General features: G+C 50.7%; 1 protein-coding gene and 1 long non-coding RNA gene across 2 annotated transcripts in view; both read left to right on the top strand.

Moving 5' to 3' along the window:
• LOC129693888 (uncharacterized) overlaps positions 1–13,490 on the top strand; it is an 81,058-nt gene extending 67,568 nt beyond the window's left edge. The window contains exons 2-3 of the long non-coding RNA XR_008722927.1: positions 8,189–8,422; positions 13,473–13,490. This is a non-coding gene — a long non-coding RNA (uncharacterized LOC129693888). The remainder of the gene's footprint in view (positions 1–8,188; positions 8,423–13,472) is intronic.
• A 3,352-nt stretch (positions 13,491–16,842) lies between these two features.
• LOC129693887 (neural cell adhesion molecule L1-like) overlaps positions 16,843–23,388 on the top strand; it is a 23,678-nt gene continuing 17,132 nt past the window's right edge. The window contains exons 1-3 of the mRNA XM_055630627.1: positions 16,843–17,144; positions 22,187–22,309; positions 23,285–23,388. The exon at positions 23,285–23,388 is cut by the window's right edge and continues 67 nt beyond it. Of these exons, the coding sequence (XP_055486602.1) occupies positions 17,024–17,144; positions 22,187–22,309; positions 23,285–23,388 (348 nt within the window). The 5' untranslated portion in view covers positions 16,843–17,023. The remainder of the gene's footprint in view (positions 17,145–22,186; positions 22,310–23,284) is intronic.

Here is a 23,388-nt window from a genome sequence, read left to right as displayed (position 1 = left end):
GGGACGATCAGCCGTGATCACAATGATCTAAATGGTGGCCGATTGGGAAAGGGGGAGATGCAGCGAGACCTGGGTGTCATGGTACACCAGTCATTGAAGGTAGGCATGCAGGTGCAGCAGGCAGTAAAGAAAGCGAATGGTATGTTAGCTTTCATTGCAAAAGGATTTGAGTCTAGGAGCAGAGAGGTTCTACTGCAGTTGTACAGGGTCTTGGTGAGACCACACCTGGAGTATTGCGTACAGTTTTGGTCTCCAAATCTGAGGAAAGACATTCTTGCCATAGAGGGAGTATAGAGACGGTTCACCAGACTGATTCCTGGGATGTCAGGACTGTCTTATGAAGAAAGACTGGATAGACTTGGTTTATACTCTCTAGAATTTAGAAGATTGAGAGGGGATCTTATAGAAACTTACAAAATTCTTAAGGGGTTGGACAGGCTAGATGCAGGAAGATTGTTCCCGATGTTAGGGAAGTCCAGGACAAGGGGTCACAGCTTAAGGATAAGGGGGAAATCCTTTAAAACCGAGATGAGAAGAACTTTTTTCACACAGAGAGAGTGGTGAATCTCTGGAACTCTCTGCCACAGAGGGTAGTCGAGGCCAGTTCATTGGCTATATTTAAGAGGGAGTTAGATGTGGCCCTTGTGGCTAAGGGGATCAGGGGGTATGGAGAGAAGGCAGGTACGGGATACTGAGTTGGATGATCAGCCATGATCATATTGAATGGCGGTGCAGGCTCGAAGGGCCGAATGGCCTCTACTCCTGCACCTAATTTCTATGTTTCTATGAATGGGGAATGGTGCTGGGTGGAAGGGCCGAATGGCCTCTACTCCTGCGCCTATTTTCTATTTTTCTATGACTGGGGTGGTGTAGTGATGGACACATTGAGAAGGGACCATGCAGTCCTTGCTTGACAGTTTTTGGTGAGTCATAACTTGTCACGTTGGCACCATGCACGGTGCGTCAGATATGTCCCACAGTTCACTAACAGCACCATCCCCCTTCAGAGCCTCACGCTCACTCTTCATGTCATTGTACCTGCCTCTGCTTCCCTGCACAAACAGCATGTAACTTGTCAGTTTTGTAAACGCAGTCCCAGCCAATTAGTCTCTCTCTCTCTCTCTGCCATGAGAGTGGTGAGTGTGGAATTCTCTGCCTCAGAGGGCGGTGGAGGCCGGTTCACTGGATGCTTTCATTGGTTTCTACTCTCTAGAATTTAGGAGATTGAGGGGGGATCTTATAGAAACTTACAAAATTCTTAAGGGGTTGGACAGGCTAGATGCAGGAAGATTGTTCCCGATGTTGGGGAAGTCCAGGACAAGGGGTCACAGCTTAAGGATAAGGGGGGAAATCCTTTAAAACCGAGATGAGAAGAACTTTTTTCACACAGAGAGTGGTGAATCTCTGGAACTCTCTGCCACAGAGGGTAGTTGAGGCCACACAGTTCATTGGCTATATTTAAGAGGGAGTTAGATGTGGCCCTTGTGGCTAAAAGGATCAGGGGGTATGGAGAGAAGGCAGGTACGGGATACTGAGTTGGATGATCAGCCGTGATCATATTGAATGGCGAATGGTGCAGGCTCGAAGGGCCGAATGGCCTCTACTCCTGCATCTATTGTCTATGTTTCTATGTTTCTAAGAGAGAGCTAGATAGGGCTCTTAAAAATAGTTTTTAAGTTTAGGTCCCCTAATTTGAGGAAGGACATTCTTGCTATTGAGGGAGCCCAGCGTAGGTTCACCAGGTTAATTCCCGGGATGGCGGGACTGTCATATGCTGAGAGAATGGAGCGGCTGGGCTTGCACACTCTGTGGAGTTTAGAAGGATGAGAGGGGATTCTCATTGAAACACATAAGATTGTTAAGGGTTTGGACACACTAGAGGCAGGAAACATGTTCCCGATGTTGGGGGAGTCCAGAACCAGGGGCCACACACACACACAGTTTAAGAATAAGGGGTCGGCCATTTAGAACGGAGTCGAGGAAACACTTTTTCTCACAGAGAGTTGTGAGTCTGTGGAATTCTCTGCCTCAGAGGGCGGTGGAGGCCGGTTCTCTAGATATTTTCAAGAGAGAGCTAGATAGGGCTAAATAGTCTTAAATGGCCTCCCCTTTATTCTAAGACTGTGTGTGGCCCCTGGTTCTGGACTCGCCCAACATTGGGAACATTTTTCCTGCATCTAGCTTGTCCAGTCCTTTTATAATTTTATATGTTTCTATAAGATCCCCCACCCCCTCATCCTTCTAAACTCCAGTGAATACAAGCCTAGTCTTTTCAATCTTTCCTCATATGACAGTCCCGCCATCCCAGGGATCAATCTGGTGAACCTACGCTGCACTGCCTCAATCACAAGGATGTCCTTCCTCAAATTAGGAGACCAAAACTGTACGCAATACTCCAGGTGTGGTCTCACCAGAGCCCTGTACAACTGCAGAAGGACCTCTTTGCTCCTATACTCAACTCCTCTTGTTATGAAGGCCAACAGGCCAAAACTGCACACAATACGCCAGGTGTGGTTTCACCAGAGCCCTGTACAACTGCAGAAGAACCTCTTTACTCCTATACTGAAATCCTCTTGTTATAAAGGCCAACATGCCATTAGCTTTCTTCACTGCCTGCTGTACTATCAGTAACTGGTGTACAAGGACCCCCAGGTCTCGCTGCACCTCCCCCTTACCTAACCTAACCCCATTGAGATAATTTCTTCCTTTGATTTTTATAAAACGTGGATCTTTTGCAGCCACAGGGAGCCGGGAGGAACATCTTGCTAAGTGGCTCCACTGACCTCGATCAGAAAGAGTGCATTTACTCAGGCAATTGGATGCTTTTAGTAGATTAGCAGCCTCCGGATTACAGGGGATAAACGGCACACTAACTGGGCATTTGGCCCATCCAATCCATGCTGTATCTCAGCTGCCCCGCACAGTGGCTTCACAGGGCCAGGGACCCAGGTTCCATCCTGACTACGGGTGCTGCCTGTACGGAGTTTGCACGTTCTCCCTGCGACTGCTGTGATTGAGGCAGTGCAGCGTAGGTTCACCAGATTGATCCCTGGGATCCTATTGAAACATATATGAGATTGTTAAGGGCTTGGACACGCTAGAGGCAGGAAACATGTTCCCGATGTTGGGGGAGTCCAGAACCAGGGGCCACACACACACACACACAGTTTAAGAATAAGGGGTCGGCCATTTAGAACGGAGACGAGGAAACACTTTTTCTCACAGAGAGTTGTGAGTCTGTGGAATTCTCTGCCTCAGAGGCCGGTTCTCTGGATGCTTTCAAGAGAGAGCTAGATAGGGCTCTTAAAGATAGCGGAGTCAGGGGATACGGGGAGAAGGCAGGAACGGGAACGGGATTGGGGATGATCAGCCATGATCATATTGAATGGCGGTGCTGGCTGGAAGGGCTGAATGGCCTCTACTCCTGCACCTATTGAGACCCGAATTCAGACAGTTAGGTGGAGAGGGAGTCTAGAGATATGGAAGTGCAAGGTGTGAAAAACAACAGATCAAAGCAGAAGATGAACAGTAGCAGGGAAGGGAGTGAGAATAGTCTGTTTGAGTCTCGTTACACACACAGCGGGTTGTTGTGATGTAGAACGTGTTGCCTGACAAGGGCGGGTGATTGATCATAAGATACAGGAAGAGGCCATTTGACCTCTTGTGGCACCAGATGAAGGCTGACCTTATCCGACTCAGTAGGGGCTTTCAGAGGGCACGCTTGATGTGGTGAACTGTTGTGGGCTGTGAAGAGTGGCTCAGGCCTGAGCAGTTTCTGGACAAGCTCGATGCAGGAAACATGTTCCCAATGTTGGGTGAGTCCAGAACCAGGGGCCACACACAGTCTTAGACTATAGGGGAGGCCATTTAAGACTGAGGTGAGAAAAAACGTTTTCACCCAGAGATGAATTTGTGGAATTCCCTGCCACAGAGGGCAGTGGAGGCCAAGTCACTGGATGGATTTAAGAGAGAGTTAGATAGAGCTCTAGGGGCTAGTGGAGTCAAGGGATATGGGGAGAAGGCAGGCACGGGTTATTGATTGGGGACGATCAGCCATGATCACATTGAATGGCGAATGGTGCTGGCTTGAAGGGCCAAATGGCCTCTACTCCTGCACCTATTGAGACCCGACTTCAGACTACGAGTTAGGTGGAGTGGGAGTCTAGAGATATGGAAGGGCAAGGTGTGAAAAACAACAGATCAAAGCAGAAGGTTACACAAAAAAGCTGGAGAAACTCAGCGGGTGCAGCAGCATCTATGGAGCGAAAGAAATAGGCAACGTTTCGGGCCGAAACCCTTCTTCAGATCAAAGCAGAAGATGCTTCAGTAGCAGGGAAGGGAGTGAGAATAGTCGGTTGGAGTCTCGTTACACACACCTACTCCTGCACCTATTGTCTAGTGTATTGTCTATTAAATCCAAAGCACTGGATTTTTTAGTTTGGGGGAGAAGGGGCATGTTACGCTGCATGTGAGAGATAGCTCCGATGCATTACTGCAGCAGTGCATGCATTACTGCAGCAGTGCAGTTCTCAGTGTCGGCTTTGATTTTTGGGGGTGTCAGTCTCTGACTTGGCCTCGAGATGACCCAGAGGGAGAGACCGACGTCTAATGAGAATGGAAAAGGTCCCAAGCGCAGGACGGAGAGAGCGATATTGGACTCGCTCATCCACAGAGTAATTAGGGTGTGGAGAGGAGAACGGGAGTGAGTTTGCAAGGCCAGCGACCCAAAAAACAAACGCAGTATTCCCCTGCTGCTGCTGCTGCTGCTGCGTGCGGTGTGTACGGCAGGAAGGGAGTGGTTAAAATGATGAATAATGCAGCCAGCACTCAGCAGACCATCTCCAAGTGACACCAGCGGTGCCCCCTACAGACAATTCATTACAACGGCAAATTAATTTCCTTCCTCATCAATAACCATGTGTGTAATGGTGTCTGTACAGGGTCTCACAGAGGCTACACTCGGCCCATTCACACAATGGTCTCCTAATCTCCTAATACTCCAGGTGTGGTCTCACCAGGGCCCTGTACAACTGCAGAAGGACCTCTTTACTCCTATACTCAACTCCTCTTGTTATGAAGGCCAACACTGTACACAATACTCCAGGTGTGGTCTCACCAGAGCCCTATACAACTGCAGAAGGACCTCTTTACTCCTATACTCAACTCCTCTTGTTGTGAAGGCCAAAACTGTACACAATACTCCAGGTGTGGTCTCACCAGGGCCCTGTACAACTGCAGAAGGACCTCTTTACTCCTATACTGAAATCCTCTTGTTATGAAGGCCAACAGGCCAAAACTGCACACAATACTCCAGGTGTGGTCTCACATCTGCAGAAGGACCTCTTTGCTCCTATACTCAACTCCTCTTGTTATGAAGGCCAACAGGCCAAAACTGCACACAATACTCCAGGTGTGGTCTCACCAGGGCCCTGTACAACTGCAGAAGGACCTCTTTACTCCTGTACTCAACTCCTCTTGTTATGAAGGCCAACACTGTACACAATACTCCAGATGTGGTCTCACCAGAGCCCTGTACAACTGCAGAAGGACATATAAGGTCTTAAAACTTACAAAATTCTTAAGGGGTTGGACAGGCTAGATGCAGGAAGATTGTTCCCGATGTTGGGGAAGTCCAGAACAAGGGGCCACACAGTTTAAGGATAAGGGGGAAATCTTTTAGGACCGAGATGAGAAAAACATTTTTTTTCACACACAGAGAGTGGTGAATCTGTGGAATTCTCTGCCACAGAAGGTAGTTGAGGCCACAGTTCGTTGGCTATATTTAAGAGGGAGTTAGATGTGGCCCTTGTGGCTGAAGAGATCAGGGGGTATGGAGAGAAGGCAGGTACAGGATACTGAGTTGGATGATCTTTAAGAGGGAGTTAGATGTGGCCCTTGTGGCTAAAGGGATCAGGGGGTATGGAGAGAAGGCAGGTATGGGATACTGAGTTGGATGATCAGCCATGATCATATTGAATGGCGAATGGTGCAGGCTCGAAGGGCCGAATGGCCTCTACTCCTGCACCTAATTTCTATGTTTCTATACTGAAATCCTCTTGTTACGGAGGCCAAAACTGTACACAATACTCCAGGTGTGGTCTCACCAGAGCCCTGTACAACTGCAGAAGGACCTCTTTACTCCTATACTGAAATCCTCTTGTTATGAAGGCCAACAGGCCAAAACTGTACACAATACTCCAGGTGTGGTCTCACCAGAGCCCTATACAACTGCAGAAGGACCTCTTTACTCCTATACTGAAATCCTCTTGTTATGAAGGCCAACACTGTACACAATACTCCAGGTGTGGTCTCACCAGAGCCCTGTACAACTGCAGAAGGACCTCTTTACTCCTATACTGGAATCATCTTGTTACTGCTGTATAGTGTTGCTCTGACTGCAATACTGGCAGGCACAGATTACAGTGGCAGGCTTGGCCACATGGAACTGAGGTCTGTACGTGGAGGCAATTGTCCCTCTCAGCTAGCTGCGGACAAGTGCGTTATGTGTGTGGTCACGCCTGTGTTTTGATGAATTCCCACTCACTCACGACAGGATCCAGGGAGTAGGGAAGTGCCGGCTCTTATCGAACGGTGCTTCAGCTCCTGCTCCTTGCCAGACACCAAGCAGCCGTGATCTGATTAAATGGTGGAACAAGCCGAGGGGTGATAGACCTCCCTCCCTCCCTCCCCCTGTTGCCCTGCCAGCCATCTCCTACACTGCTCACCCCCGGGGGCTCTGTGAGGAGCTGTGCACACTGATGAATATTTCAGCGCTGCTGTTCGCAAAGGGCTTACGTCTTGTCATCCGGTCGGTGTTGGCTCGGGGGCAGTGGACCTTTGGTAATGTGATGTTTTAAATCCCTCTGCACCAGCAGTCAGACTGCAACAGTGGCATGCAGTTACATGACCCGCACCATGTATAAAGAGCATCCTATACAGCAACACTGCTCTGCTCTGCTCTGCTCTCTCCACCAACTCAGGGTGTGAATGTGAGTTTATTGTCATGTGTCCCAGATAGGACAATGAAATTCTTGCTTTGCTTCAGCACACAGAACATAGTCGGCATAAATAAATACAGAACAGATCAGTGTGTCCATATACCATTTAATATACATAATGAAACATAGACAATAGGTGCAGGAGCCTGCACCATTCGCCATTCAATGTGATCATGGCTGATCATCCAACTCGGTATCCTGTACCTGCCTTCTCTCCATACCCCCTGATCCCTTTAGCCACAAGGGCCACATCTAACTCCCTCTTAAAGATCATCCAACTCAGTATCCCATCCCTGCCTTCTCTCCATACCCCCTGATCCCCTTAGCCACAAGGGCCACATCCAACTCCCTCTTAAAGATCATTCAACTCGGTATCCTGTACCTGCCTTCTCTCCATACCCCCTGATCCCCTTAGCCACAAGGGCCACGTCTAACTCCCTCTTAAAGATCATCCAACTCAGTATCCCATCCCTGCCTTCTCTCCATACCCCCTGATCCCTTTAGACACAAGGGCCACATCTAACTCCCTCTTAAAGATCATCCAACTCAGTATCCCATCCCTGCCTTCTCTCCATACCCCCTGATCCTTTTAGCCACAAGGGCCACATCTAACTCCCTCTTAAATATAGCCAATGAACTGTGTGGCCTCAACTACCTTCTGTGGCAGAGAATTCCACAGATTCACCACTCTCTGTGTGTGTGAAAAAAAAATGTTTTTCTCATCTCATCTCAGTCCTAAAAGATTTCCCCCCCTTATCCTTACCCCTTGTCCTGGACTTCCCCAACATCGGGAACAATCTTCCTGCATCCAGCCTGTCCAAACCCCTTAAGAGTTTTGTAAGTTTCTGTAAGATCCCCCCTCAATCTTCTAAATTCTAGCGAGTACAAGCCGAGTCTATCCAGTCTTTCTTCATATGAAAGTCCTGCCATCCCAGGAATCAGTCTGGTGAACCTTCTCTGTACTCCCTCTATGGCAAGAATGTCTTTCCTCAGATTAGGAGACCAAAACTAGCGGGAGAGCTCTCTATTTGAGAGGAGGTTGATTCTAAAGTGAGCAATGTTGCTGTAGTGATTTAGAAAGTGTGGAGCATTTGTAATGTGTGATTGTACATGCATATCTGTGACGGGCTGACAAATAGTCGCCTTCATGGATAACTCACACTCATCTTCCTCATTGTCTCTCGTTCCAGGCTTGCAGGAGACACGGCGACATCGTTGGATAAGTGCACGCAAGTTCCTTCACATCAGAGGCTCCAAACTACAACCCCGCCCCGATCAACAGTGCCGACAGTGGGTGTAATGTCCCTCAGCTGATCGTGGGGTAAAGATGACTGGGGATAAGAGAGCATCCTTGCTGCTGCTGCTGCCTCTGCTGCTGCTGCACCTCTGCCAGCAATGCAACACCATCATAATCCCTGATCAATGTAAGTATCCACTCTAGTCAAGTTGTTCCAGGTGCGACAGAGGTTCACCTGTATCTCCTCCAACCTCATCCACTGCATCCGCTGCTCTAGGTGTCGGCTGATCTACATCGGTGAGACCAAGCGTAGGCTTGGCGAACACCTCCATAGACTCGGCTTGTACTCGCTAGAATTTAGAAGATTGAGGGGGGATCTTACAGAAACGTACAAAACTCTTAAGGGGTTTGGACAGGCTAGATGCAGGAAGATTGTTCCCGATGTTGGGGAAGTCGAGAACTCCCCTCCCCCCCCCCCCCTCTCCCCCCTCCCCCCTTTCCTTCTTCCCCCCTCCCCTCTCCCCCTCCCCCCCTTCTTCTCTCCCCCTCCCCCCCCCCCCTTCCCCCTCCCCCTCCCCCCTTCCCCCCCCCTCTTTCTTCCCTTCTCCCCCCCCTCCCCCCAAGGGGTAAGGATAAGGGGGAAATCTTCCCCCTCCCATTCTCAATCCCACCTCTCCGTCCTGGGCCTCCTCCATGGCCAGAGTGAGCACCACCGCAAATTGGAGGAGCAGCACCTCATATTCCGCATGAGCAGTCTGCACCCTAGCGGCATGGATATTGACTTCTCCATTTTCCAGTAGCCCTTGCTATCTCCTCCTCTCCTCCCCTTCTCAGCTCTCCCTCACTTTCTTCTCCCCCCCCCCCCCCATCCTCACATCAGTCTGAAGAAGGGTCTCGGCCCGAAACGTCGCCTATTTCCTTCGCTCCATAAATGCTGCTGCACCCGCTGAGTTTCTCCAGCAATCTGCAGTTACTTCTTCAACACTCTGGTTAAGGGCCTGTCCACCAGGTGATTCACAAATTCCCGATTCAAACTCGTCAGAATGTATCGTAGAGGCTCATCATGTTAGCTGTAGGTACTCGTGGCATCAGGTAAGTCGGGACTTTTTTTCCAGCCCGATAAAAAATGTCCACAAGTTAAAAAAATGGTCGGGATGAAAGAAAATGCAACTTTTTACTCCAGCAATTTTTCCTACCTGATATTTGGCTTGGGCAGTTTACGCCCCAGTGGTATGAACATTGACTGCTCCAACCTCAAGTAGCCCTTGCTCTCTCTCTCTCTCCATCCCCCTTCCCCTTCCCAGTTCTCCCACCAGCCGAACTGCCTCCGACTACATTCTATCTTTGTCCCACCCCCTCCCCCTGACATCAGTCTAAAGAAGGGTCTTGACCCGAAGTATCGCCCATTCCTACTCTCCACAGATGCTGCCTGACCTGCTGAGTTACTCCAGCACTCTGTGAAACGTCACCTATCCATGTTGTCCACAGATGCTGCCTGACCCGCTGAGTTACTCCAGCACTCTGTGAAACGTCACCTATCCATGTCCTCCACAGATGCTGCCTGACCCGCTGAGTTACTCCAGCACTCTGTGTGAAACGTCACCTATCCATGTTCTCCACAGATGCTGCCTGACCCGCTGAGTTATGGTGCAGCAGCATCTATGGAGCTAAGGAAATAGGCAACGTTTCAGGCCGAACCTTCTGGAAATAGGCAACATTTCGGGCCGAAACCCTTCCGGGTTTCGGCCCGAAACGTTGCCTATTTCCTTAGCTCCATAGATGCTGCCTGACCCGCTGAGTTACTCCAGCACTCTGTGAAACGTCACCTATCCATGTTCTCCACAGATGCTGCCTGACCCACCCGCTGAGTTACTCCAGCACTTTGTATCTACCTTCCATTTAAAGCAGCATCTGCAGTTCCTTCTTACACACTTAGAACACTGTGGATTTTCTTCCATGTAAGAAATAGTCTAGCTGATGGATCTAACAACATTCCAGGCCAGTTGTTACTGTGACTCCAGAATATAATTATATCCCCAGATCTCACGGCAGGAGTTGAACCCTTGTACCCCAGTTAATACAGCAGACTCATGTAGCTGAACAACAGACAACTCCTCACACCTCCTGCGGGAGACATTAGCCTGGGCCTTGTACCAGCCACGTGATCTATTCTGCCCAGCTGATTAACAACTTTTACAAGCAGCAAGCCTGCATTTGGATAGCCCCACAGAGAGCTGCACTCCATTCTCACTGACACAGACATTTCACACTCGTTTACCCTTCTGCCCACAGTCTCCATCCTATCCCTAAGCCATCTCTACTCGTCCCGTTTATATCGTGGCAATTCATAGAAACATAGACAATAGGTGCAGGAATAGAGGCCATTCGGCCCTTCGAGCCTGCACCACCATTCAATATGATCATGGCTGATCATCCAACTCAGTATCCCGTACCTGCCTTCTCTCCATACCCCCTGATCCCTTTAGCCACATCTAACTCCCTCTTAAATATAGCCAATGAACTGTGTGGCCTCAACTACCTTCTGTGGCAGAGAATTCCACAGATTCACCACTCTCTGTGTGTGTGAAAAAAAATGTTTTTCTCATCTCATCTCAGTCCTAAAAGATTTCCCCCTTATCCTTAAACTGTGTGTGTGGCCCCTTGTCCTGGACTTCCCCAACATCGGGAACAATCTTCCTGCATCTAGCCTGTCCAACCCCTTAAGAATTTTGTACGTTTCTATAAGATCCCCCCCTTCAATCTTCTAAATTCTAGCGAGTACAAACCGAGTCTATCCAGTCTTTCTTCATATGAAAGTCCTGACAATTCAAGTCACAGAGTGATACAGTGTGGAAACAGGCCCTTCCTTCAGCCCAACATGCCCACACCACCCAACATGCCCCATCTACACTAGTCACAGAGTGATACAGTGTGGAAACAGGCCCTTCAGCCCAACTTGCCAACATGCCCCATCTACACTAGTCCCACCTGCCTGCGTTTGGTCCATATCCCTCCAAACCTTTCCTATCCATGTACCTGTCTAACTGTCTCTTAAACGTTGGGATAGTCCCAGCCTCAACTACCTCCTCCGGCAGCTCGTTCCATACACCCACCACCCTCGAAAAGTGTGGAAAAGTTACCCCTCAGATTCCTATTAAATATTCCCCCCTTCACCTTGAACCCGTGTCCTCTGGTCCTCGATTCCCCTACTCTGGGCAAGAGACTCTGCCCGATCTATTCCTCTCATGATTTTATACCCCTCAGGTTCCAACCCATCTCCCCCCCCAGCTCTCCCCCCCCCCCCCCCCCCCCCCCCCCCCCCTCTCCCATCTCCCCACCCCCAAGCCCTCTCTGTGCCCAAGTTTGATATTGATATATAAAGCCCCCTCTGCCGTGGGCATTGTTAAGCCCCTTACCACTCCTGCTGCCACTCTAGTCTTTGTCAGCCTGTGTCTTATTAACAGGATGAATTGTGTAATAGCTCCTTAATTGACCAGATTTGTGTGAGATGCCAGATTGAAAAAGCAATTTGTGGATTCTGGTGGCTCAGTAATAGACTGTGAGAGAGTGCGGTGAGTAACGGATTGCTGCAGGCTGGATGTTGTGGCGAAACTCAGTCTCCGTGACTGGGAGAGAGGGCCACCCTCACAACAGACAATAGGTGCAGGAGTAGAGGCCATTCGGCCCTTCCAGCCAGCACCATTCGCCATTCACTGTGATCATGGCTAATCATCCCCAATCAGTACCCCGTTCCTGCCTTCTCCCCTGACTCCACTATCTTTAAGAGCCCTATCTAGCTCTCTCTTGAAAGTATCCAGAGAACCGCCCCCTGAGGCAGAGAATTCCACAGACTCACAACTCTCTGTGAGAAAAAGTGTTTCCTAGTCTCCGTTCAAAATGGCCGACCCCTTATTCTTAAACTGTGTGTGTGTGTGTGTGTGTGTGTGTGTGTGTGTGTGTGTGTGTGTGTGTGTGTGTGTGTGTGTGTGTGTGTGTGTGTGGCCCCTGGTTCTGGACTCCCCCAACATCGGGAACATGTTTCCTGCCTCTAGCATGTCCAAACCCTTAACAATCTTATATGTTTCAATGAGATCCCCTCTCATCCTTCTAAACTCCAGAGTGTACAAGCCCAGCCGCTCCACATTCTCTCAGCATATGACAGTCCCGCCATCCCGGGAATTAACCTGGTGAACCTACGCTGGGCTCCCTCAATAGCAAGAATGTCCTTCCTCAAATTAGGGGACCAAAACTGCACACAATACTCCAGATGTGGTCTCACCAGGGCCCTGTACAACTGCAGAAGGACCTCTTTGCTCCTATACTCAACTCCTCTTGTTATGAAGGCCAACAGGCCAAAACTGCACACAATACTCCAGGTGTGGTCTCACCAGGGCCCTGTACAACTGCAGAAGGACCTCTTTGCTCCTGTACTCAACTCCTCTTGTTATGAAGGCCAACAGGCCAAAACTGCACACAATACTCCAGGTGTGGTCTCACCAGGGCCCTGTACAACTGCAGAAGGACCTCTTTGCTCCTCTACTCAACTCCTCTTGTTATGAAGGCCAACAGGCCAAAACTGCACACAATACTCCAGGTGTGGTCTCACCAGGGCCCTGTACAACTGCAGAAGGACCTCTTTGCTCCTATACTCAACTCCTCTTGTTATGAAGGCCAACAGGCCAAAACTGCACACAATACTCCAGGTGTGGTCTCACCAGGGCCCTGTACAATTGCAGAAGGACCTCTTTGCTCCTGTACTCAACTCCTCTTGTTATGAAGGCCAACAGGCCAAAACTGTACACAATACTCCAGGTGTGGTCTCACCAGGGCCCTGTACAACTGCAGAAGGACCTCTTTGCTCCCGTTGGTGCCTGCATCTTTCTGAATGCTTATGAAAGTCTCGGTTGAGGGTGGGATTGTGTGGGTTTTCTCTCACATCTCACCCGATGTCCTCGGGTTAATAAACCCCCCGCAGTGTGCGGTTGAACAGTGTGGGGTGGGGTGGGGTGAGTCAATGGGGATACCAAGAGCTTGATATGGGACCAATGTAAATGTATGGCAAGGACTGCGAGGGCCACAGGGCCTATTTCTATGCTGCATTGTCTTTCTATGTTTCACACACACACACTGTAACATTGTGAATGAGTTTGCAAAGGGGATGATGCACTCGTTTTGTGATGAACTAACTGTGTGTGCTGTGCTCTCTTCCTTCTTGCTTGCAATATATGGACCCGCAGACAAACACCTAATGACATGTAAGTGGCTCCACTTTTATTAACCCCGCCCATTTGGGAAGAGATCACATAGACAATAGGAGCAGGAGGAGGCCATTCGGCCCCTCGAGCCAGCACCGTCATTCAGTGTGATCATGGCTGATCGTCCCCAATCAATAACCCGTGCCTGCCTTCTCCCCATATCCCTTGACTCCACTAGTCCCTAGAGCTCTATCTAACTCTCTCTTAAATCCATCTAGTGACTTGGCCTCCACTGCCCTCTGTGGCAGGGAATTCCACAAATTCACACAACTCTCTGGGTGAAAACGTTTTTTCTCATCTCCGTTCTAAATGGGATGGCAGGACTTTCATATGAAGGAAGACTGGATAGGCTCGGCTTGTACACGCTGGAATTCATTGAACAGACCAGAGGACACGGGTTCAAGGTGAAGGGGAAAAGATTTAATAGGAATCTGAGGGGTAACTTTTCCACACAGAGGGTGGTGGGTGTATGGAACGAGCTGCCGGAGGAGGTAGTTGAGGCTGGGACTATCCCAATGTTTAAGAAACAGTTAGATAGGTACTCGCTGGAATTTAGAAGATTGAGGGGGGATCTTATAGAAACGTACAAAATTCTTAAGGGGTTGGACAGGCTAGATGCAGGAAGATTGTTCCCGATGTTGGGGAAGTCCAGAACAAGGGATCACACAGTTTAAGGATAAAAGGGAAGTCTTTTAGGACCGAGATGAGAAAATCATTTTTCACACACAGAGAGTGGTGAATCTGTGGAATTCTCTGCCACAGAAGGTAGTTGAGGCCACAGTTCATTGGCTATATTTAAGAGGGAGTTAGATGTGGCCCTCCTTGTGGCTAAAGGGATCAGGGGGTATGGAGAGAAGGCAGGTACGGGATACTGAGTTGGATGATCAGCCATGATCATATTGAATGGCGAATGGTGCAGGCTGGAAGGGCCGAATGGCCTCTACTCCTGCACCTATATTCTATGTTTCTAAATGGTGACCCCTTATTCTTAAACTGTGTGTGGCCCCTGGTTCTGGACTCCCCCAACATCGGGAACATGTTTCCTGCCTCTAGCGTGTCCAAACCCCTTAACAATCTCATATATGTTTCAATGAGATGCCCTCTCATCCTTCTAAACTCCACAGAGTGTACAAGCCCACAGCCGCTCCACATTCTCTCAGCGTATGACAGTCCCGCCATCCCGGGAATTAACCTGGTGAACCTACGCTGGGCTCCCTCAATAGCAAGAATGTCCTTCCTCAAATGAGGTAATGAAAGTGGAGGGAAATGTGACTAGCATGTTTCCTGCCCCTTTATAATCTTATATGTTTCAATGAGATCTCCTCTCCTCTCAGTGTCCTTGCGCTCGAAGTTGGACTTCCCCCACATCGGGAACAATCTTCCTGCATCTAGCCTGTCCAACCCCTTAAAGAATTTTTGTAAGTTTCTATAGAGATCCCCTCTCAATCTCCTAAATTCTAGAGAGTAAAACCAAGTCTAATCCAGCTCTTTCTTTGTGTCCTGTCCCATGCAGTCTGTATCTGCACTCCCTCTAGGATATGTCCTTCCCAGATTTGGGTACGCAATACTGTGTTGTCTCACCAAGTACAACTGGAACCTCCCTGCTCCTCTCAAACATACTGTGTGGTCTTCTGGAACTGCAAAAACCTCCCTGCTCCTAGAAAACAATTGAACCTTTAGGATTAGTTCTGCTAACACTATGCTGACCTCTTGAAGGTGAGGTCCAGTCTCTGTGTCTGTTACGTGTGGGGGCTTCATCAGCTAATGGGGTCTTTTATGTTACTGGTTGTAAAAAGTCGACCCACCTTCTGTTGATGTCAGCACCAGTGTTCCATTAACCTTATCTGCCCCAACCTGGGACATTTTAATGACTGCTCTGTGTGACCCCTGTGGTCTCTGTGGAGCGAGGCTGCCTCCAGCATTTATACAGGGCCCATCTGTTCACATCAGGGCCCAAGTGATACTGTCCACTCTGGCTTGCCCATTGCCATGTCTGGCAAGCTGCAGTCTGTCCTTGGACTTCCCAGTGGCAGGCAGTGAAGAAAGCTAATGGCTTTCATAACAAGAGGATTTCAGTATAGGAGTAGAGAGGTTCTTCTGCAGTTGTACAGGGCTCTGGTGAGACCACATCCTGAGTATTGTGTGCAGTTTTGGCCTGTTGGCCTTTATAACAAGAGGAGTTGAGTATAGGAGCAAAGAGGTCCTTCTGCAGTTGTACAGGGCCCTAGTGAGACCACACCTGGAGTATTGTGTGCAGTTTTGGCCTGTTGGCCTTCTTAACAAGAGGATTTCAGTATAGAAACATCTAAAAAATAGGTGCAGGAGTAGGCCATTCGGCCCTTCGAGCCTGCACCATTCGCCATTCAATATGATCATGGCTGATCATCCAACTCGGTATCCTGTACCTGCCTTCTCTCCATACCCCCTGATCCCTTTAGCCACAAGGGCCACATCTAACTCCCTCTTAAATATAGCCAATGAACTGTGGCCTCAACTACCTTCTGCGGCAGAGAGTTCCACAGATTCACCACTCTCTGTGTGAAAAATATTTTTCTCATCTCGGTCCTAAATGATTTCCCCCTTATCCTTAAACTGTGACCCCTTGTCCTGGACTTCCCCAACATCTGGAACAATCTTCCTGCATCTAGCCTGTCCAACCCCTTAAGGATTTTGTAAGTTTCTATAAGTATATTTCAGTATAGAAGTAGAGAGGTCCTTCTGCAGTTGTACAGGGCTCTGGTGAGACCACATCTGTAGTATTGTGTACAGTTTTGGCCCCCTAATTTGAGGAAGGACATCCTTGTGATCGAGGCAGTGCAGCGTAGGTTCACCAAATCGATCCCTGGGATGGCGGGACTGTCATATGAGGAAAGATTGAGAAGACTAGGCTTGTATTCACTGGAGTTTAGAAGGATGAGGGGAAGGGATCTTATAGAAACATATAAAATTATAAAAGGACTGGACAAGCTAGATGCAGGAAACAATGTTCCCAATGTTGGGCGAGTCCAGAACCAGGGGCCACACACACACAGTCTTAGAATAAAGGGGAGGCCATTTAAGACTGAGGTGAGAAAAAACCTTTTCCACCCAGAGAGTTGTGTGAATATGTGGAATTCCCTGCCACAGAGGGCAGTGGAGGCCAAGTCACTGGATGGATTTATGAGAGAGTTATGGCCCTGTCCCACTGTACGAGTTCATTCCAAGAGCTCTCCCGAGTTTTCCCTGATTCAAACTCGGAGATTTACGGTAATAGCCGCTCATAGGTGCTCAGGGCTCTCGTGGACATTAGATAGAGCTCTAGGGGCTAGTGGAGTCAAGGGATATGGGGAGAAGGCAGGAATGGGTTATTGATTGGGGACGATCAGCGGTGCTGGCTGGAAGGGCCGAATGGCCTCCTCCTGCACCTGTTGTCTATGTTTCTATGATGTCTCCGTCACTCTCGCCTCTCCCGCAGGTTCCGTTGGACTAAAGACGGAGTGTATTTCGATCCAGCGCGGGACAAGCATATAACGACCAACGAGACGTCGGGCACCATGGTGATCGCCACGTCCAATAACAGCATCTCCTTCCGGGGATACCAGGGTGTCTACAGGTGTTACGCCAGTAATAATGGTGGCACTGCTGTATCCAACGCCATCAACCTCAAAACTGAGAGTGAGTAAACCCCCCCGTCACTCTACACGCTCCCCGCACCCCCCCGTCACACCGTCACTCTACACGCTCCCATCACACCGTCACTCTACACGCTCCCCGCACCCTCCCATCACACTTTGATGTTACCGTCACTCTACACACTCTCCCCGCACCCCCCCATCACACCGTCACTCCACCTGGGACATTTTTTAATGACTGCTCCCCGCCCCCCCTCCCATCACAACGTCAGAGGATTTCAGTATAGGAGTAGAACACGCTCCCCGCACCCCCCCCCATCACACCGTCACTCTACACGCTTCCCCGCAGCCCCCCCCATCACACCGTCACTCTACACGCTCTCCATACCCCCGCACTCCCCCTCCCATCACACCGTCACTCTACACGCTCCCCGCACCCCCCCATCACACCGTCACTTTCCCCAACATCTGGAACAATCTTCCCCTGCATCTAGCCTGTCCACCACGTCTTAAAGATTTTGTAAGTTTCTCACACGTCACTCCCCTCAGTTGTAAAGGGCTCTGGTGGACACCCCTGCCCCAGTTTTGGCCCCCCCCCATCACACCGTCACTCTACCGCTCCCCTGGGATGGCCCCCCCCCTCCCATCACACCGTCACTCTACACACGTCTCCCGCCATTTAAGACCCCCTCCCCCCAGAGACATGAATTTCCCACTCAGAGGGCAGTGGAGGCCACCGTCAACTCCGAGATTTACTCTACACGCTCCCCGAGCCCCTCCCATCACACCATCACTCTACAACGCTCCTCCGATTTCTCCCCGCACCTCCCCCCATCACACCGTCACTCTACACGCTCCCCGCCCCCCCATCCCCCCCTCCCATCACCCCGTCACTCTACACGCTCCCCGCGTTCCCCCCCACAACGCTCCCCCCCCCCATCCCACGTCACAACCGTCACTCTACACGCTCCCCGCACCCCTCCCATCACACCGTCACTCTACACGCTCCCCCCCCCCACCCCCCCCATCACACCGTCACTCTACACGCTCTCCCTCCCCCCCCCTCCCATCACACCGTCACTCTACAACACGCTCCCCCCCGCACCCCCCCATCACACCGTCACTCTACACGCTCCCCGCCTCCCCCCCCCATCATCACACCGTCACTCTACACGCTCCCCGCACCCCTCCCATCACCCACCGTCACCTCACCTCACACCTCCCCGTCACACCGTCACTCTACACGCTCCCCGCACCCCCCCCTCCCACAAACCGTCACTCTACAAACGCTCCCCGCGCCCCCCCCCATCACACCGTCACTCTACACGCTCCCCGCCCCCCCTCCCATCACACCGTCACTCTACCGTCCCTCCCCGCCCCCCCCCATCACACCGTCACTCTACACCTCCCCGCACCCCTCCCCATCACACCGTCGCTCTACACCTCCCCGCACCCCCCCATCACACCGTCACTCTACACGCTCCCCGCCCCCCTCCCATCACACCGTCACTCTACACCCCCCCTCCCATCCACCGTCACTCCTACACGCTCCCCGCACCCCCCATCACACCCCCGTCACTCTACCCGCTCCCCGCTACCCTCCCCGCACCCCCCCCATCACACCGTCACTCTACACGCTCCCACGCTCACCCGCGCTCCCCCCCCATCACACCGTCACTCTCTACAACGCTCCCCGCACCCCCCCATCACACCGTCACTCTACCGCTCCCCGCCCCCCCCCCATCACACCGTCACTCTACCGCTCCCCGCACCCCCCCCATCACACCGTCACTCTACACGCTCCCCCCCCCCCCCCCCGTCACACCGTCACTCTACACCCTCCCCCGTCACACCGTCACTCTACACGCTCCCCGCCCCCTCCCATCACACCGTCACTCTACTACACGCTCCCCGCACCCCCCCCCCCCTCCCATCACACCCGTCACTCTACACGCTCCCCGCACCCCCCCCATCACACCGTCACTACCGTTACTCTACAACACTCTCCCCGCACCCCCCCCATCACAACCGTCACTCTACACGCTCCCCGCACCCCTCCATCACACACCGTCACTCTACACCGCTCCCCGCACCCCTCCCATCACACCGTCACTACTACACGCTCCCCGCCCCCCTCCCTCCCCGCACCCTCCCATCCCATCACACCGTCACTCTACACACGCTCCCCCCGCCCCCCCCATCACACCGTCACTCTACACGCTCCCCCCCCCCCCCCTCCCATCACACCGTCACTCTACACGCTCCCCCGCACCCCCCCATCACACCGTCACTCTACACGCTCCCCGCACCCTCCCATCACACCGTCACTCTACACGCTCCCTGCCCCCCCTCCATGGGTCGGATACACAGAGTGCAGCTCCCTCTACACCAGTGGTTTCCAACGTCGGGCATATGCCCCACAGGGGGGCAATTTGATTTTTAAGGTGGGCAATTTCCACCTAATGTTTTTTCTTTTTTTTTTTTTAGTAATTTCTTGCTCAGAACTTTAACTGTCTTTTGTTAATTTCATTTTTCTTTTTCATGGATGCCATGTTCTTTTTAAGCTTGTTCAAACCAAGGTATTGGCGTTTTAAGCTTCTTCAGCTGAAACGGAGTTCACTTTTTAAATGATAAGAATTATATATCACCACATGGGGGGGGGCATCAGGATTTTAGAGGTGATTAGGTGGGGCATGGCCAAAAAATGGTTGGGAACCACTGCTCTACACTGTCCCGTCACTCTCTCCATGGGTCAGATACACAGAGTGAAGCTCCCTCAACAACAGCCCGTCACTCTCTCCCGGGGTCAGACACACAGAGTGAAGCTCCCTCTACACCAGCCCATCACTCACTCCTGGAGTGAAGCTTTGTCTACCTCCAAAAGTATTTGAGTATAGGAGCAGGGAGGTTCTACTGCAGTTGTACAGGGTCTTGGTGAGACCACACCTGGAGTATTGCATACAGTTTTGGTCTCCTAATCTGAGGAAGGACATTCTTGTCATAGAGGATTTGAGTCTAGGAGCAGGGAGGTTCTACTGTAGTTGTACAGGGTCTTGGTGAGACCACACCTGGAGTATTGTGTACAGTTTTGGTCTCCTAATCTGAGGAAAGACATTCTTGCCATAGAGGATTTGAGTCTAGGAGCAGGGAGGTTCTACTGCAGTTGTACAGGGTCTTGGTGAGACCACACCTGGAGTATTGCGTACAGTTTTGGTCCCCTAATCTGAGGAAAGACATTCTTGCCATAGAGGGAGTACAGAGAAGGTTCACCAGCCTGATTCCTGGGATGTCAGGACTTTCATATGAAGAAAGACTGGATAGACTCGGCTTGTACTCGCTGGAATTTAGAAGATTGAGGGGGGATCTTATAGAAACGTACCAAATTCTTAAGGGGTTGGACAGGCTAGATGCAGGAAGATTGTTCCCGATGTTGGGGAAGTCCAGAACTAGGGGTCACACACAGTTTAAGGATAAGGGGGAAATCTTTTAGGACCGAGATGAGAAAAACATTTTTTTTCACACAGAGAGAGTGGTGAATCTGTGGAATTCTCTGCCACAGAAGGTAGTTGAGGCCAGGCTATATTTAAGAGGGAGTTAGATGTGGCCCTTGTGGCTAAAGGGATCAGGGGGTATGGAGAGAAGGCAGGTACGGGATACTGAGTTGGATGATCAGCCATGATCATATTGAATGGCAAATGGTGCAGGCTGGAAGGGCCGAATGGCCTCTACTCCTGCACCTATGTTTCTATGTTTCTAACCTGTGTGCAGTGTGATGCAGATGTTCCAGATGTTGCCCCTGTGCATATTACCGTGGGTGGAGCCAGGCTGTGAGCGGCCCGTTTACTGGGCGTTCAACAACAGCCTCCTATTCCTCATTAATCCACACGCGTCTTTGGGGAATTGAAACGATGCTTTCAATTGGAATTGTGCTGCTGATAGAATTCTCTGGAAAGCAATTCAGCTTGTTTAAATAGACAACGCATGTTGGACATGGTTTTAGTAAAATATATGCGCATCAGTGAGTGGAGATGGGACTGAGATGGTGTGTGAGGGGGGGCTGTGTTAAATGTGGAGCAGTTCCAGGAGTGACACAGACACAGCGCTGGGGAGAGGGGTGACTGAGATGGTGTGTGAGGGGGGTCTGTGTTAAATGTGGAGCAGTTTCAGTCAGTGACACAGCGCTGGGGAGAGTGCAGTTTTGGTCCCCTAATTTGAGGAAGGACATTCTTGCTATTGAGGGAGCCCAGCGCAGGTTAATTCCCGGGATGGCGGGACTGTCATATGCTGAGAGAATGTGGAGCGGCTGTGGGCTTGTACACTCTGTGGAGTTTAGAAGGATGAGAGGGCATCTCATTGAAACATATATGAGATTGTTAAGGGTTTGGACACGCTAGAGGCAGGAAACATGTTCCCGATGTTGGGGGAGTCCAGAACCAGGGGCCACACACACACACACACACACACACACACACACACACACACACACACACACACACACACACACACACACACCAGGTTAATGCATTTCATTGTCTCTGTACTGTACACTGACAATGACAATTAAAATTGAATCTGAATCTGAACACACACACACACACACACACACACACACACACACACACACACACACACACGCACACACGCACACACACACACACGGTTAATGCATTTCATTGTCTCTGTACTGTACACTGACAATGACAATTAAAATTGAATCTGAATCTGAAACTGAAACACACACACACACACACACAACAAAACACACACACGCACATATGCACACACACACACACGGTTAATGCATTTCATTGTCTCTGTACTGTACAATGACAATGACAATTAAAATTGAAACTGAATCTGAATCTGAAACACACACACACACACACACACACACACACACACACACACACACACACACACACACACACAGTTTAAGAATAAGGGGTGGGCCATTTAGAACGGAGACGAGGAAACACTTTTTCACCCAGAGAGTTGTGAGGCACAGGGATGTGGATTAACGCCAGTGACAAGTGGCCTAATTGTACACTGGTGAATCGATGAATAAACTGAACTCTCACTTGTCAGGCACCCCGAAGTGGCCGAAGGCAAGTGTCCAGCAATTCAAGAAAGAGGAGGGAGAGTCCCTGGTGCTACAGTGCAACCCACCCACCAGCATCGCCTCCTCCATGATCATCTGGATGACCAGCAGTGAGTAGAGGGCCTGTCCCACTTGCGTGCGTTTGGCGCCACCAAACGGAAGCAGACTAAGTATGCGCATGATGTCATTTGTGTCATGCTGACCAATCAGCCGGGCAGGAGGCGGGCCGACTGAATTTGGGCGTGGGGCGGTGACATCATCGCGCAACGCCACGCGCTAGGCGTACACCGTCAAGACGCTGCGTACGACCGCAATTCCCCGCGTGCCGACAGGCCGTTGATGAGCGAAGGTTTCGGACACTGCCAGACCAGCCCCGCACAACTCCGCGCTTCCAAGTGGGACTGGCCCCGCGCGGCCATACGGTGCCCGTACGCCTCAGGTGGCGTAGGTGGGACAGGCTCTTAACTGGACCGCCGCTCGGCCCAGCGGGACCAACATTACTAACCCCTTCGCATCATTGCAAAAGGATTTGAGTATAGGAGCAGAGAGGTTCTACTGCAGTTGTACAGGGTCTTGGTGAGACCACACCTGGAGTATTGCGTACAGTTTTGGTCTCCAAATCTGAGGAAAGACATTCTTGCCATAGAGGATTTGAGTCTAGGAGCAGGGAGGTTCTACTGCAGTTGTACAGGGTCTTGGTGAGACCACACCTGGAGTATTGCGTACAGTTTTGGTCTCCAAATCTGAGGAAGGACATTATTGCCATAGAGGGAGTGCAGAGATGGTTCACCAGACTGATTCCTGGGATGTCAGGACTGTCTTATGAAGAAAGACTGGATAGACTTGGTTTATACTCTCTAGAATTTAGAAGATTGAGGGGGGATCTTATAGAAACTTACAAAATTCTTAAGGGGTTGGACAGGCTAGATGCCAAACTCGGAGAATGACGCTAATAGCCGGCTGTGTCGGAGAATGACGCTAATAGCCGGCTGTAGGGACTTGGGGATATTGAAGAACGTCCCAACTTACCCGATGCTGGCTTTACATTGAGGAAATAAACACTGAGCCTCTGCTCTCTCCCACAGCACTAGCCAACATTAAGCTGAGCGAGCGGGTATCGCAGGGACTGGACGGCAACTTGTATTTCTCCAACTTGCTGGAGGACGACAGCCTGGAGGACTACAGCTGC

This window comes from Leucoraja erinacea, unplaced genomic scaffold, assembly GCF_028641065.1.
Source record: "Leucoraja erinacea ecotype New England unplaced genomic scaffold, Leri_hhj_1 Leri_460S, whole genome shotgun sequence".
Taxonomy (NCBI): Eukaryota; Metazoa; Chordata; class Chondrichthyes; order Rajiformes; family Rajidae; genus Leucoraja; species Leucoraja erinaceus.
This window is presented reverse-complemented; position numbering and strand designations above follow the sequence as displayed.